Source organism: Achroia grisella, unplaced genomic scaffold, assembly GCF_030625045.1.
Source record: "Achroia grisella isolate CSIRO2021 unplaced genomic scaffold, CSIRO_AGI_Agris_v1 utg487, whole genome shotgun sequence".
Classification (NCBI taxonomy): domain Eukaryota; kingdom Metazoa; phylum Arthropoda; class Insecta; order Lepidoptera; family Pyralidae; genus Achroia; species Achroia grisella.
This window is the reverse complement of record NW_026712891.1, coordinates 4,678,757-4,695,152: the sequence shown is the minus strand read 5'-3', so window position 1 is coordinate 4,695,152 and position 16,396 is coordinate 4,678,757. Positions and strand designations below refer to the sequence as shown.

At 33.4% G+C, this 16,396-nt stretch overlaps 1 protein-coding gene across 2 annotated transcripts in view; it reads left to right on the top strand.

The window, feature by feature from the left end:
- Positions 1-16,396, top strand: part of LOC131846047 (kinesin-like protein KIF13B) — a 154,891-nt gene that overhangs the window by 108,934 nt on the left and 29,561 nt on the right. For both annotated transcript variants that reach the window (XM_059195263.1, XM_059195262.1), the window contains exons 4-7: positions 2,265-2,392; positions 2,608-2,757; positions 13,081-13,328; positions 13,440-13,587. In XM_059195263.1, coding sequence (XP_059051246.1) covers positions 2,265-2,392; positions 2,608-2,757; positions 13,081-13,328; positions 13,440-13,587 — 674 coding nt within the window. The remainder of the gene's footprint in view (positions 1-2,264; positions 2,393-2,607; positions 2,758-13,080; positions 13,329-13,439; positions 13,588-16,396) is intronic.

Sequence of the window (16,396 nt, the reverse complement as noted above, 5' to 3'; positions counted from 1 at the left end):
AAGTATATATATTTAACTAATTGCAAAATATGTGACGTTATATTCGGGAGTCCTACAAATGTGACAAGGATGGGGGGAAGGGGAAAATTCATGAAATTCGTGTAACGTAATTTATGGATGGCCTCTTACACAAAGGTTGTAAAACAGGAATGATTCTGTTCTATGACTGGCGTACCGCGTGTGTAGTACGACCACCGGTGTCAGGTAGTCTCGTATAATAACGCCATAAATTCGAAATACACAATTTCTTACGACTTTGTTCTATGTATTCGCTATGTATTGAATATTATATACGCACACTCTACATGATATAATAGTTGTATTTATAGAGCGATGGGTCTGCACTGTATTGAAAATTAGATTTTACTGGTAAATTAGCACAAGAAAAAGGAGGTTTTTAAATCAGTGTGACATAGAACTCGATTTGTTTGTAAGACAAGCTTTGCTCTTTCTTTCTTTATTTATTTAGGACATGGCTCACTACTTTTTAATACTGTTTGCCGTAAATGGCTTTCACAGCTTCGTCTTACGGAATAGGGGCGACTGTAGAGAGTCCATCGGAGTGGGCTGTACCTACTAATATCTTATAAAACCAGTGTATTCTCTGTATTATTATTTATCCATCTGTCTATCTATAGGTATACACAGAATAACTACACATATATTATTCTTTTGAAACTACTACTACTGGACACAGTCATCCTGGGACTCTTTTTTATGAGAAAAAGCGTAAGCCAGACTTTTGGAATAGCGTATCGATTAGAATTTCTCTTCTCTTATGTCCGATGTAATATCTTGCATATTTCATTTCGTTTTTATTCCCTTGGTTGATTTTTACTATCTTGAGGGTTAAATGGAGTAACGATACATTGTATTCTTACTTTATCTGTACAATGTAAATTTATATTATTTCAAAATAATCTGTATAATTTCATCATATGTATTGTCAAAATAATTTGCAAGTCGTTTTTATCAAAAATTTTCGATTACAAGTACTTTTATTTCATGCGGATATAGATTATTGTATAACATTATATAGTAGGTATTTTTATTATAATATACATAAATAGCTTTTGTTTTAGTACCTACAACCCACACAAGGTGGAAAGGATAAATATTTGTGAAATTATAGGAGACAGTAGAGTAGTAAATTCAATATAATTTACTAAAATTATTATCAAAGGTTTAATTAGGTACAGTAACAAATGTTAATACTTCACAAAGAGCCATAATTATGCTTTCAGTTATGTTTATACCGTTATTAAAAAAGCTTTTTGTTTTGTCTCTTTATATTATTTGTGTGATAACAATTGACTTGTAATTTGAATGACTTTTATGGAACTAATTTGTTTAATGTCTCCTAAAAAAATTAACAAAATGACCACTACTTAAATATGAAATGTAGAATTAAGTACCTTATTTTAACGGTCTGTAATTTAATTGGACTCAAAGTTTTCATACGAATCTGAGAAACAGATTCATTTGTAGATAAAGTTACCCATAAAAATAAACCCGTCCTAATTTGTTCTTTCATTTTGGCCCTTGCTTACACAGTTCAAAATACGAGTGTCATTTCTTTCATAATATTACTTTATTGCTTAAATGATACCATTTTACTAATTGTGGCTGCCAGCTTTATTCTCAGTAATTATTCTGGGTCTCCAGAGTAATTTAATTTAATTTTAATATGTCTGTGTAAATGAGACTTCTGTGCAACTGTTGTTATTTGGAGTTATTATTTCTGAGTTACCTAACTCTGTACATTAGAATGCATATTAAATTGTACATTATATGTGCTTGTGTTCTTACTCTTACATATACACTCTAAAACAGTGTTACTCGTCCATTCTTGTCTGTGGCTCTCGTATTACTGGTACGACTCTCACAACTTAGATGTGCCAGAGACAACGTATATTTTTATAACAATCACTATATACGTGGCGTCCTACAGTAAATTAAGTTATAGGATGGGGATTAAGCAATATACTTTGATAATGGAATGTTACACTATGTCTCGCCAGGACATTATAGCGCAACGCTATATGTCTTGGCGAGACACCAGTGGAGAATGATAACGATGAACATGAGAATTATCGTAACAAATGCACGAGGAACTAACCACAATGCTTTCCAGCGAAGTCCCCGTAGAGATTGACTAAGCACAGTACAGTGCTAGCAAAGCGATATTAAAATTGTTTGACCAAATCACTCTAACGTCTAAGTGTTATGAGGCAATATAACAATTGTATTTTTTTTTGTTCTAGGTTCAGGGAAGTCGTATACGATGATGGGAGCCCCGGGGGCTGATGAAGGCGGCATCATTCCAAGACTATGTGATGCTCTATTCGAAAGGATTGCAGTTCAACAGTCACCGCCAGCTCTCACTTACAAGGTAAACCTATTTATTCATGTTACTACACTTTTTATAATGAGTTTCCTTGTATTGTAATAATACCAACTAAATACTACAGAGTAATGTACCGGTAACTAATAATAAGATTGTGATTCAGTATGTATATTATTTTCTTTGTTGATTTTACTTATTATCTCACTGGAGATAGGGGATACGTTAAGTCAGAGATACAATAAATCTATAAACTATTCCAGGTGGAGGTATCATATATGGAAATATACAACGAGAGGGTCCATGATCTTCTAGACCCAGAAACAACGAGGAGATCCTTGAGGGTGCGAGAGCACGCTGTCCTGGGTCCCTATGTTGACGGATTATCACAACTTGCTGTCACATCTTATCACGTAAGTAAAGTTTTCATATGTTTATCACATAATTTATATATTATCGTTCACGGAACTACACTGTAAAAGTCGTTTGCATGGAAACCTCAGTCACACCGATATCAGCCGCCAAGCAGCTTGTTTTTTCAGCTGTGTTTTAGTGTGGGGTGAGATTAGGAAATTATAGGACAAGATACACGACATCTTAGTCTTCCGGAATGGCAATCCATCAGTATCACGGTTGTTTCATGATAACGTGATGGAAAGTGGCGGTTGCCTCTTACCATCAGGTGGACAGTCAGCTTATTTGCCATTCCAATCACGTAACAAAAATTATCTGTAGGATCGCTCGTATAATAGGTGATATAATTAGGCTGTAATGCATAACGTATGCATTTGCTAATTATATTAAATATTAATAATGTCGTCTTGCATAACAAGGCAGTAAGGGTGGAATTCCTTTGTGGCCTTGTTTATTCTAAAGCTTCAACCCACTAATGCATTACATTCATGAATTAGATATGTTTAACCAACCACTGGAGAATCCGCGCAGCGCTGAAACTAAGTACACACGTTTTCCACAGAAATGCACATCGTTCTGATTTAGTTCTGTAATTCAATGCAATCAAAGTTTGTGTTCACAAATATTATAAAGAACGGGAATTTTATACAAATGCATGAATACTTACATACGTACATTGTTCGATCTCGATACAGACTTTAAATTACTGTGGTATTTTTAATTCTTGAATAGTATTAAAACTATAATTTAAAAGCATTATATTTATTAGTTTTTATTATTTTCTATTTATTGTGTTATTTGTCAATGCCTAATTACCACAAAAGACATGTTGTAATCTAATTTTGTTATTCATGAACTATATAATGTTATTATTTAAATTTAAAGTAAAATCTATATACTCTTCTAAAAAGTAAGTACTTTTTAGAACAGTATATAGATTTTACTTATATATAGGGCATAACATTATATAACATAACATTATATATAGGGCAGACATAAAAGAGTGACTTCGTCTCGAATGTAATCTTCCAACCTTCTAAAACAACTTTAGATGTCCAACAATATATTTGATAAAATATCTTTTGCTGTTACACTCAGGTCTGGTATCCAGGGCCTTAATTACGGTCCTTCGTCGCTCATTATGAGTCCTAGTCTCCAACCTTAGATTTAATTTCCGCTGTGGAATATAGAGCTTTAAAATGTTGACACGACAATGTTGAACACACGCAAATGGCTTTTTGCAAATGACTCGACATGTTTGGGACAGATTTAATTTTCTTTTCTACTTTGTGTAGCTGAAAAATAAATAAGAGCACAGTATTTGTGCGAAATTTATCGAAATATTAATATTATATTGTATATAAATATTATAGAGATGCCGATTCTTGCGTTGCCCAGACATTGGCCCCACAATGAAGAAAATATTCAGTATAAAAGCGCCTAATTTATTATCTATATTAAGTAAGTATTTTGCATTCGAAAAAGGTACTGCGAAAACAATTTAAAGCAATAGACTGAAAATGAAAGCGATTATTTATGGAAACTCGTAGAGCGAAGCGGTTATTGCCTAACAAAAATCGGTCCGTTCTAGATAAAATCGCTGTTGCTCCACCGATTGGCTGTTCTGACAGCTTCATTATATTAGCTTAGGAGTGCTCGAGGCTTAACGGCCCCCATTTATTCCAGTTGGTCTTCGATGGCGGAACTTCAATCGTTTTGCATCGAAGCCTAATTTTGACAAGACCAAAGGAAACGCGAGTTAGGGGTTCGACATCGACCGAGAATTTCTACGCTCAAAAGTTGCAAGAATAATAAAATAAGTTAATGTTGGTGCTAATAACAATATTTGGTTTAACTTGCTTAATAGTTACCACCGTCTATCAAAATATATAAAAGTTTCTATATGTTATGTAATGATATGTAAATTCACAAATTGGTGGTTGGTAAGCAAAAACTACATGGCGCCTATATCAGATGAAAAATAAATTGGTAAATTATGTTCAAAGAGATCTGTAAATGCGATCCTAACAGAGGGAAACCTTTTTAAATTAAATATTTATCTTCAAATACCGTTTTAATTTAAAGATGTTTTAGGGAAATTCAATAAATTGTTGAAAATAATAATTATTGACGGTTAAGGATCACTTAAATCTGGCGTACGATTAACGGACCCGGTCAACGGTTCTTCTACTAATGATAATAAGATGATTGTAGATGGACAGTATTATCTGACAGTATAACATAAACTGTAATACAAAATTATCAGTACAGTAACAATTTGATGTGAATATGGTAGACTTTGTTCAGTTGTATTACAATACATCTGCCGGGCTGAACTGATGATCATGATGATTACAATTCAAGATAGAATAGATCTTTTAAATATCTATATCATAGTCGTTTTAAAAGATTCCCCCATTTTTTGTATTCTAATCTTCTTTTATGGAATTCTGACATCGTATTTGTAAAACTAAAATTTGAAGATAATAAAATTAGTATTTATATATACGTTGGTTAGTTAAAGTTTATTAATTTCCTATTCTCAAATTATTTACTTCAGTAAATACTGAGCATTACAGTTTATAAGCAATGTATTCTAAATACCTATACAGCTGATGACAATGGATGTTTACCACTCCACTGTTGATTATATCGCACAACTTCACACAGAAAATCGTTTTCAACGTAATCTATCCGAGACGTTTATGAATAATTCATATTAAAAGGTATCGGATACAGCTCATGAGTTGGCTGCTTTTGTTTAGCTTAATTTTGTATGAGATTTAAATAAACATATCTGTTGATCGACGTAAAGGACAGCGGTCGTTTTTCACTTGTCCGTTTTTAGCATTTTTACGACCGTACAATAAAAGCGTTAAGTGCAACCCGAGTACGGGACCCCACATGATGTGCATTTATTTTATTCATGGCATGCCTCGCGGAAACGTCCTTCAGGCGTGTATGCAGATGAGGTTTGGAAAAGGAGAGCATTTTATGACGTTGAAGGAGCGAAATAGAGTTAATGCAAATCAGGGAAATGTTGACAGTCTGTGGATAGAGGGTGTCTATTAGACTGAATATTTTTGTGTATGTTATGCAATGTTCCCCAAAACGAAATATTTCGATTATTCTTTTTACAACCGATAGAGTTCACTTCTACGTATGTTGGTTCCATATGTGTAAGCACATATGCAACAAAACATATCAAGTAGTAATAAAAAATAACAACTGATAATTGTTAGTTTTTTGAATTGATTTGCGTTGATTGTTGTTGTTGATTTGTGTTGTTCCCATAATAAGTTACAATGATGGATAATAGATTTGATTTGTCGAACAATACTTTACATTTGACTGTTACTAATCATAAATATTACGTCTGGAGTCCCAGAGGTTTATAATAGTAACTTTGGTGATTCGTCATAGGATCTTGAAAAAGTATTACGATACGATCGTCGTATATGCATATAAAGAATCCACAGAATTATTTGAACACAGAATGACCACATATTATTCGAGCACAGTACAGAACAGAAGCAAGTGATTACTCATCTTGAAAATGTTTTTTATATAGAACAAATAATTCTGACTATACACATTATTTGGAGGTCGTAAAAGTGCCTGTAATGGACCGGACACGTACAGGGGTTATTGCGCTCATTTATTATACTCTTGTTGTTGTACTCATTTAAGTATAGGTCATAGGGCCTTTGCAATTAAAAAAACACTTCAAAAACTACTATAGAAATTAACATTCTTACGAGAGTAAATGTTTTATTTATATAAATGCTAGAAGTTTAATAAACGTGTTACGGCTATTTAACTGTTTTTTTTTCTTTTGTGGGAATGTGCGAAAATTCTGGAATTATTAAAATATATGTTTGTATATGGGTAGGTTTAGACTTTTATGTGTTTCTTGATTTTGAGTTTGACTAGTATTTTATATAGTTTTTTTAGTTTATAACATACAACATATGAAAGAAATCTGACAATTTGGAGCTTTGATGTGGTATGATATAGATCTCTGCCTATTTCACACAGTAACATATGCCATGACGTAGCTACGACGTTGTCATTCTGATAATACTTTTATTATATACCTGACTGTACCTTTAGTATATATCTGACTTACATAACGCACTAAACACCAATCATGCAACACTTAATGTTTCTTTTTCATACTAACATTTTCATATACTATAACCACTGTGTATGGGGCTACATATTCGTATATATATATACGACGGTCCGCTCCGTTTCTATTGAATTAAATTGGGACAACGATGTTCAATTTCCAATATTGACGAGATCAATATTACGGCGTGTCAGACGCGATTTCATGGTCACAGTTTGCAATTTTGTATTATTTGTTGGACACATATACTTTTAATAATTTGCAAGTAGGTATTATATCATATTTGTAGAATACACAATATATGAATTTTATTGTGCACAGAATGTCCACTGTTATAAATACTTTAAAAGAGAATTAATAAATTTATATATTTTTATTTTAGTATCTGTGCTGCAGTGTATGTTTATAGACGGTTACAATTTATTATACGATCAAGTAAACAGTCAGCTTGTTTTTCACTCCAATTATATAAAAAACTCATCGAACATTTAGTCCCGAGACTGCTTGTTTGGCAGTTTGCGTTCAGCACAATATGCGTACTTAACATGTGATTACATAATCTGCATAGATTATGTAATATATTCAATGCATATTGTATATACATATTGAAATAAATCTATATACATAAATTGAATACTATTCATATTGTAGAACTAGATAAATAATACCTATTCGTAAAACGTTTTCTTTTTATATATTGTTGTTCTATTTGATAATCTTATATGCCAATTATCTTATCTATTTTCTCTACATTCCCTATTCGTTGTAGATAGAGAGTACCAAATATCAGATGGCTCTATTCTTATACGTAACTGTTTTCTCTCAGTAGTATGATTAAATAAGTGTCTAAGTTGTACCAATTTTTAAAATAAAATCTTTTTTTTTCAGTAGATAGTAACCAGATCAAGTTTGACGAAAATATTACCGTATTATGTATCTGAAGTAATGTCCTTGTTATTACTGCTACAGGAAACTTCCAAGGTTTACTTTCACCTTTCTGTAACAAATATTTGTTTCTGGAATAAAGGCATCACATTTTATGTTTATATGGAATTAAGCGTCACTAGTTTTACGGTTGAACCCGTATTTGGCGGTACAGAACCTACATTAGCTACCTTTCGATACCTTACCTACATTTCGATCTTATCTTATTAATGTTATAAACGTGGAAGTTTATGAGTGTGGATGGATGATAGGGTGTTTGTTTTTCTTTCTCGCAAAAACTATTGTAGTCATTAAAATGAAGCTTATACAATAAAATAATACCTAGAAAATAAATATCGCACAGGTAAAACCGCCGGCACGGCTACAGGTTTATATTTAACCCTTGTCTTCGAAACCCGCCCGAATCGCTCATGAGGGACGAATATAATTTAAATTTGGTTATGGTAATGATGCACCCCTGCCACGTAATCACATCATTCCAACCCGAGGATTTCAACGCTCACCGCAGACTCAACCCATCAATCTTATGACCAATCCTTTAATGCAATGGTATTTAGTCAAAAACTCGGCTAGACGAAGCTGCTTTTGAATATTAATAGAAGCAAATGACCAGTCAGAAAGTCTTCGCATTTATCGACATTTTAGAAATAGAAATAGTCTTTATTTAAATAAACTTAATACAATCTCTTTTGAATAGTCATATTTATAGTTTATAAAACGTAACCTCCTATTTAAGGAAAAAGATTGTTAGTATTGGTATTAGTGGCTCTACGTACCCTCTCCTGAAAACTATAATACAATGTTTAATTCGTGTTGAATTAGTCATGATGTACCAACTTCCCTGAATTTATTCTGGTTCTATATTCTTCCACTGATGCCCGGACAGCGTATACCGTTAGCATAGGCGGGTTCATAATTCTATATTCACTCTATAAATCTACGAACGTAGTGTTTTATCACTCTCTTTCAAGTGCATGTAAATAGTACGTGAGAAAAGATTTCTCAGTTCAGTAGATAAAATAATTTAGGTTATAAATCATTTTTGTTTAGCAATAAAGATGTTGAGATTACATCAGTATTTACTGCTATTGTCCTCTTTGGTGTATTAAGTTTGTAGCATTATTTCTGTCGTGATGACGACCTTCATTCTTCAGGAAAACTGGTACTTATATATGTAGAATGTAACTGAATAGACAGGTATGACATTCCGGAATCCAGTTGCGCAATAAACAAATTCATTACGTGACTACCTGCTTTGTGTAAGCTTTAAAAAATTCATTTCATATTCCAGCAAATGTATTTATTTTGCAGTAGTAATATGTTGAGTACGGCAATAAGTAAATATGTAGAACAGTATTGATAATTTTCAACATATGTATGTAGTACAGATAAAATGATTTTATTAATGTGTACAATATTTTGTGGGTGAAATATAGTGCCAGTTAATCCTAAGTTAATACCCGACTGCACTGCAAAATAAATATTTGATAATGTAATAAATGTTGAAAATTATTATCTACTGGGATTCTGTAGTAATGTTTGTCTAGTGGTTTTAATTACTGACGTGTGCACGTCACGCTATATAAAATATTTGATAGTTTCATTCAACGCATTTTTTATTTGTGACAAGGTACGAGAAGGTATTCTGTTTGGTCTATTCGTACAAAATTTTATCTCTATTTATAACCTAAGAAAACACTTTTATCTTATTTATTTATTTATTTATTTATTTTAGGTAATCAACAGCTTATACAATTTATAGACAATATATAGTATTACTTAGTTAGTAAAGCCAATAACAGATACTGAATTTGAAATAATGCTGAAATAATATCTTAAATTACGAACTTTAGAATATTTTGTATGTTTTGCTTTATTTTTTCATGTTATTAGTATCAAACAATCAATAGGTACCTATACTAGGTTTGGAATATCAAATTTAATGAATGAGATGTCTAGAATAAAAGAATATTATTAAGTAGTGTTTATATTATATTTATTTAAATGAATATTATTTTCATTAATTGTATGAAATGTAGAGGAAGCGAAACTAGTAGGCGGGAATATACGAGTATGTTTCCTTAGCTGGTTAAGGAAGGGTCGGTCGTAGTGATTGAAACAACATATCTTCGTTCGTATGTTGTTTATTTCATCCAATTTTAGATATTGACGCTATTTACCATTCCTTTCCCGAAAACAAATGAAATAAAAACAGACCGAATAAATATTTTTGCGGATTGAATCTTTGTATTCATTCAATCGGAACTTGAATTTAGACGTTTCAATCAAGACGATTGCATGCGGTTCACATTTTTAGGTCACTAGACACAGCTGTGACGTTGTTGAACTTCTTTATTTGTCGAACAATTCTATTGCGTTGTTTCATGTTGTTCTATATTTTGTTTTGTCTTCCGTTTGGTTTTAAGGTGACTTTCTATTAATTTTCATCCAAATTCGCGACATAATTCGTTCTCCAAAACGATGAGTGAATATTTTGAGATTCCTACTAACTAAATCTCTATTATATCTATAAAAGTATAGTCGATGCAAGAAATTAATTACATACATCGCATTTTCTACTTGGGAACCGAATCTGCTTAGGAAAATATTTGAGAGCATTTTTTAGTATACTTCCTCAATTTACATTTAGTACATACTAATCATTGTTTTTGCAATGGCTAGAGTCAAAGAAAATAAAACTAGTAAGGTTTTTACTAATTTTACTTTCGAATAAATATTCGCATATTTATTCGATACTTACTAATTTTATTTAGTTGTGAATCGTTAAATTTAGTTTTTATATGGAACAAAGTATACCTACTTGTTTAGACAATGCCACTTTGTTGAATGTAGTAACGCAAGTATAATTTCAAATAACATTGAACATTGTCATATGTTATTACTATTTCCAGTGTGTAATTAAGTACAATAACGACATGTTTGTTTAAATGAGATGATTGTATTTTGTTTGTTATTACAAAACAATTATGTTGTGTTTATATACTCAATTTTGCCGAATTCCAGCTTATGTGAGTGAAATATACGTAATGTATTTACTCATGTTTATTATGATAGTAGATTTATATAATTAAATCAGTTGTAACCAGTTGTTATACACCATTTGTAAGCTAAGTTTCTTATTAATGTAAGGTAGAGAAAACCGACCGCTAAAGCTTGTATATTCATTGTTTTGAAACTTCTCTTGCTTCTTCTAGGTGACATATTTCCATATTGCTGTGCATCTTTTACATACCTACGAATATATTGACCACAATTAACGAGTCAAATACAAGCGAACGTTTTTGACGGCACATCTAGTTGGACATAAAATTCAGAGTAAATTTGACAACTGTGTTAACTGGTTTTCAACTGACTTAACAATTCTTCCATATCTAATGATACACAATGCGTTCGATGGAGTCTAGCATTGTATTGGGTAGTGCATGTATTTTTAGAAAAAAAAAGATTTAATGCTAATCTAGAAAGATTAAAGCAAAAAGAAATAGTACTGAGATACCTTTGCCGTAAGGACATTATTAAATTAACATAAAAATGAATAGAAGTTCTTTACTTTAATCTTGGTCTAACACTTGAAGTTAAACTTTTTGTTAAATTGTACTAAATCTATTTTATACGATCCAATTTCAGCCTACCTAATTTTTTCTTGTATTGTTTAGTAGACTTGAATTAACTATCTAGCTCTATCTTCTAGATTACTAACAATACTCGTTGTATAATAAAGTCGTCTATCATGATGATAATCTGTTCATATTGTATATTTGTTACGACTGACTTTATTTTATACCACTAAAATAGAAAGATGAATCAAACACGGTTACATAGATTTATGACCTAACAAGTTACTCATTTTCATATTGTACTAATTTTATCTGTTTGAGCTATTTCCATAGCATTTCGTCGTATATTATATTTTTTACTTTGTTTTTATTTGCCAGTTTTGCCACTTCAGCGTTAAACAAAAAGGTTTTATATGATAAGACCTTAAAAATTATAATGCGGAACTGCATATAAAAGAGTAACATGCAAGTTTTTTCCTCGTTCTTGTGATGAGTGTGCTTTCTAAATTAGTGGTAGAGTAAAAAAAAACTAACTGTTCAAAGGTTACATTAAATTTATTTGAATAAAAGTTATTTCTATTTCTATTGTTTTTCGTTTTACGCCCCAAATTCTCAGATGCAGGCATGTCCTTGTGTGGCATTTCAGCGATAGTTGGGAATGTTACCGACTAAACCATCTGGGATTACTTGGTCTTGAGAATATTTTCTTTTTTTATTCATTAATGTGGACTATATATTTAATGTGTGTAATTTGCTTCTGCTGATTTACTAACTAAACCAGTAGAAGTTCGCAAACGGTGCGGCACTCTAGAGACAGTAAATTCTCATTTTCTTTGTTTTTGCAGACGGGCTAGTTACCTATTTAAAGGTTTCCCAGGAGCGTTAGACCTGCTTTGGAATGATAATTAATGTTTTTGTGGTTTGCTCTGTGAACAATTCGAGTTTTCTTTGTATATAATATACACCTATGTATGTACTAGCCATACTAATATTATAAATACGAAAATGCGTCGGTTTGTCTATCTGTTAACGACCAATAAACAGATCTTACTATAATTTGACATGAAGATTGACTGTATTGAGAGGACGGCCATAGCCTATAATTATCGCAAAAAATAATATTGGTGGAGGTAGAATATTTGTGCAGACGAAGTTGGATGTGATAGCTAGTATACATTAAAGAGTCGCTTATAAAAGTATATATTCGTAGATTTGTTTAATACTGAAATGAAAACTGTCAGATTAATTTTTAACTTAATTAGAGAATTGTGTTTCTCTGTAATAAATTCACAACTCAAGTTTTATAATTGGGTCCAGAAAAATGTATGGTACACCAGGCTATTAAAGTAAACATATTGAACGACATTAGTCAGCTTTTAAGGATATTATTTAGCTCCTATGCATATAGTATATTTCGTTTGGTTGGTCTAACATTGGTACGTTAACATGCATCCAAAAAAGAAGCGTTAAATTAATTTTAAAGTAAATATAATATAACTGTTAAGCTATCGTGTAATGTACAGAAAAACAATACAGTTGAAATGGACACTTTCTGCAATTATAAATCATTTAGTAAAGACGTGGGCTGTGGATTCAATAAAGACATCCCATAGTGTATGTAGTTAAGTTTTCATCGAAAATAAGGTATTATTTTTTATTCTTTTCAGGACATCGACAACCTAATGACAGAAGGCAACAAATCCCGAACGGTTGCGGCAACAAACATGAACAGTGAATCGTCCCGGTCACACGCTGTTTTCAGCGTAGTGTTAACGCAGACGCTTTGCGACGCAGCTACAGGAGTCACTGGTGAGAAGGTCGCGCGACTTTCTCTCGTCGACTTGGCTGGATCAGAGCGTGCAGTCAAAACAGGAGCAGTTGGAGATAGGCTGAAGGAAGGGTCCAACATTAATAAGTAAGATACTTTGTTATTTATTTTTATAATGGTATATTAGTATATTATATGGAAACATATGAGGTCTTAAATAATGGAATACATATTATATTTAATTTTAAACCATTTCAGATCTTTAACTACTCTCGGCCTGGTTATATCGAAACTGGCGGACCAGTCATCCGGTAAGACAAACAAAGATAAATTCGTGCCGTACCGAGACTCCGTACTCACATGGCTATTGAAAGATAACCTCGGTGGGAATAGTAAGACTGTTATGGTTAGTATATTTCAGTTACTAATTTAATTTTAAAGATGGATTTATCGGTTTTGTTAAAAACATATATAAAATTTGTACAGAATAAAGCGAATATGTCGCGTTACATTTGTTTTGTTAATATGGGACTTTCATCCAGAGTGGTGTATAAAATGCGCAAATGAAAAATGGAAAGTGGAAAGTGGAAAGTGGACTGTATATTTGATTTTTAGGATGAAAGGAGGCAAGGTACCTGGATTACTCGATGTCTTCCCGGAGGCCGGCCGTCCTTTCGTTCTTGTACGATGCTGCACCAGCACACTATGACACTTCACAACACACAAATATTGTCTATATGCAAAAATATACAAAATCAGTTTATATATTGTCCAAAATACTAATTTTAATGCGGATGAAAAAACTATGATAGCCACCGTTCAACGATCTCCGAATGACTACGTGCGCGACAGCCCGAGTCTCGCCGATCGGGCTCGAGCGAAACATCTCTGTCCTTTTCAGATTCCTTGCCAAGGAAAGAGATAGATGTGGAGAGGACGTTAGGAAAGGAAAATAGGTATACAGGCGCAAACATCCCCCCCCACTTGAAGGATCCCTTCAAAAAAAAAGCAAATGCAAACCAAACTAATAATATATTTAACAAGAGAACGGAGCTTAACTATATTTACTATTTACTGATTAGGAAGTGGGCACAGACGAACTACTGGTCGTAGATACGAGCCAGATGAAGTTCGGACTCTAGCTATTCTAATAATGTCATCTTTCGCGGGAAAAATTTCTTCAATGATACCCAAAGGCCAATGAAGAGGAGGTGCGTTATCTATAATAATTATTACAACATTGCCCACTGCTATGGGATTCGACGGAGTATTCCATTTCTGACGCGTTGTCAATGTATGCAAATATGAACGTCTCCACCGAGACCAAAATGACTGTACTAATTTGGTAAGTAATGAATGACGTTGATTAAGATCAATTTCATTACCACTAAGAGTTGGTGCAGGCAAATATTTCAATGGTGTTGATGTCAAGAAATGGGCCGGCGTTAAAGCAAGCGGTTCGGATGGATCCGATGTTAACGTGCGACACAATGGTCGACTATTCATTACTGCTTCCACTTGCGTGAGAACAGTGCTAAGCTCCTCAAAAGTGAGAATCTGATCTCCTACTACTTTATATAGGTGACTCTTCAGACTCTTGATATTAGATTCCCAGTTCCCACCGAAATGTGGGGCCGCTGGGGGATTAAGATGCCATTCAATGCGATTTTCAGCTAAGACGTGCGAAAATTCTGAATTAAAATATTTTGAAACTAAAAGTTTATGCAATTCATCTAAATATCCTCTAGCTCCTATAAAGTTCGTCCCGTTGTCCGAATACAAATGCGTTACTGGTCCGCGACGAGATAAGAAACGCTTAAACGCCAATAGAAAACAAGCTGCGCTTAAGTCAGAAGCCAACTCAATGTGAATAGCCCTAGTGGTTAGACACACAAATAAACAAATATACGCTTTACGCGCACGTATGCCACGGCCACGGTGCGGTGTTACCTTTATTGGACCAGCAAAATCTGTACCGGTATGAATAAATGCCTTAACGGATGGCGTTACACGACAAGCGGGATGATTTGACATTTCGGGAAAAACTTGTTTAGGGCGCAATCTAAAGCAACGGTTACACTTATGTATTCGACTACGAATAATGTTACGGGCCGAAAATATCCAATAATTTTCTCTAAGAATTGACATCAACAAATCAGGGCCAGCGTGGCAGTGAATTTTGTGAAAGTAATCGATTAATAAATTCATTACATGACCGTTACGCGGTAGTACTATAGGGTGTTGTTTTTGATAACTCAAATCAGAGTTCTGAAGTCGTCCACCAACAAGTACAATACCATTTTCTAAAAATGGTTTCAGTCTACGAAATGCGATACTACAATGTTTACCAGATTGCATAGCTTTAATTTCATGCGAAAAGTGAAACTTCTGCAATTGCCTAATTAATTTATACTCCGCGAAGCGTAAATCAAATGCGGTAATGTATTTGCGATGCGGGAGCCGTCTAACAAAACGACAAATATAAACAATACATCTTAACAATTTACACCACGACGAGAACTTATCTGCTAATTTTAACAAAATTAAACTAGGTTCGATTTCAGAAACTAATAATGCTTGCGTTTTTTCCTCGGGAGGATTCGATATACTAGTGGGATTGAACTCCGCTATCTTCCACTCGCTAGGGCTCGACGATAACCAGGGTGGACCATGGAACCACAACGGATGATCGATAATTTGTGCGGGTGTCAATCCGCGCGATAGACAGTCAGCAGGATTGTCTATACCCGAAACATGACGGAAACTATCTGGTGCTAAATAAGACTGCAACTGAGATACGCGATTGCCAACAAAAGTATCCCATCTATGGGGCGACGAATAAATCCAACAAAGTGTCACAGTTGAGTCAGAAAATGCGATAACATTGCTAATAGTGAGACGCTTACTACAAGTGTCACACACAATTCTAATGAGTTTTGCGAGTACTAATGCGGCGCACAGCTCTAGCCGTGCCAAAGATACCGTTTTGGTAGGCGAAACCCTAGATTTTGAACACATCAAGTGAACGCTATTAATTCCATTATTACTAACATGCAAATAAACTACTGCTCCGTATGCCTTTTCGCTGGCATCAGCAAAACCTACTACAGTAACGACGCTATCTCTCGTTATATCAACATGACGCGGAAAACTAATTTTATTTAATAAATGCAATTCACTACGGTACTGGCTCCATAGTTTTACTATCGATGCAG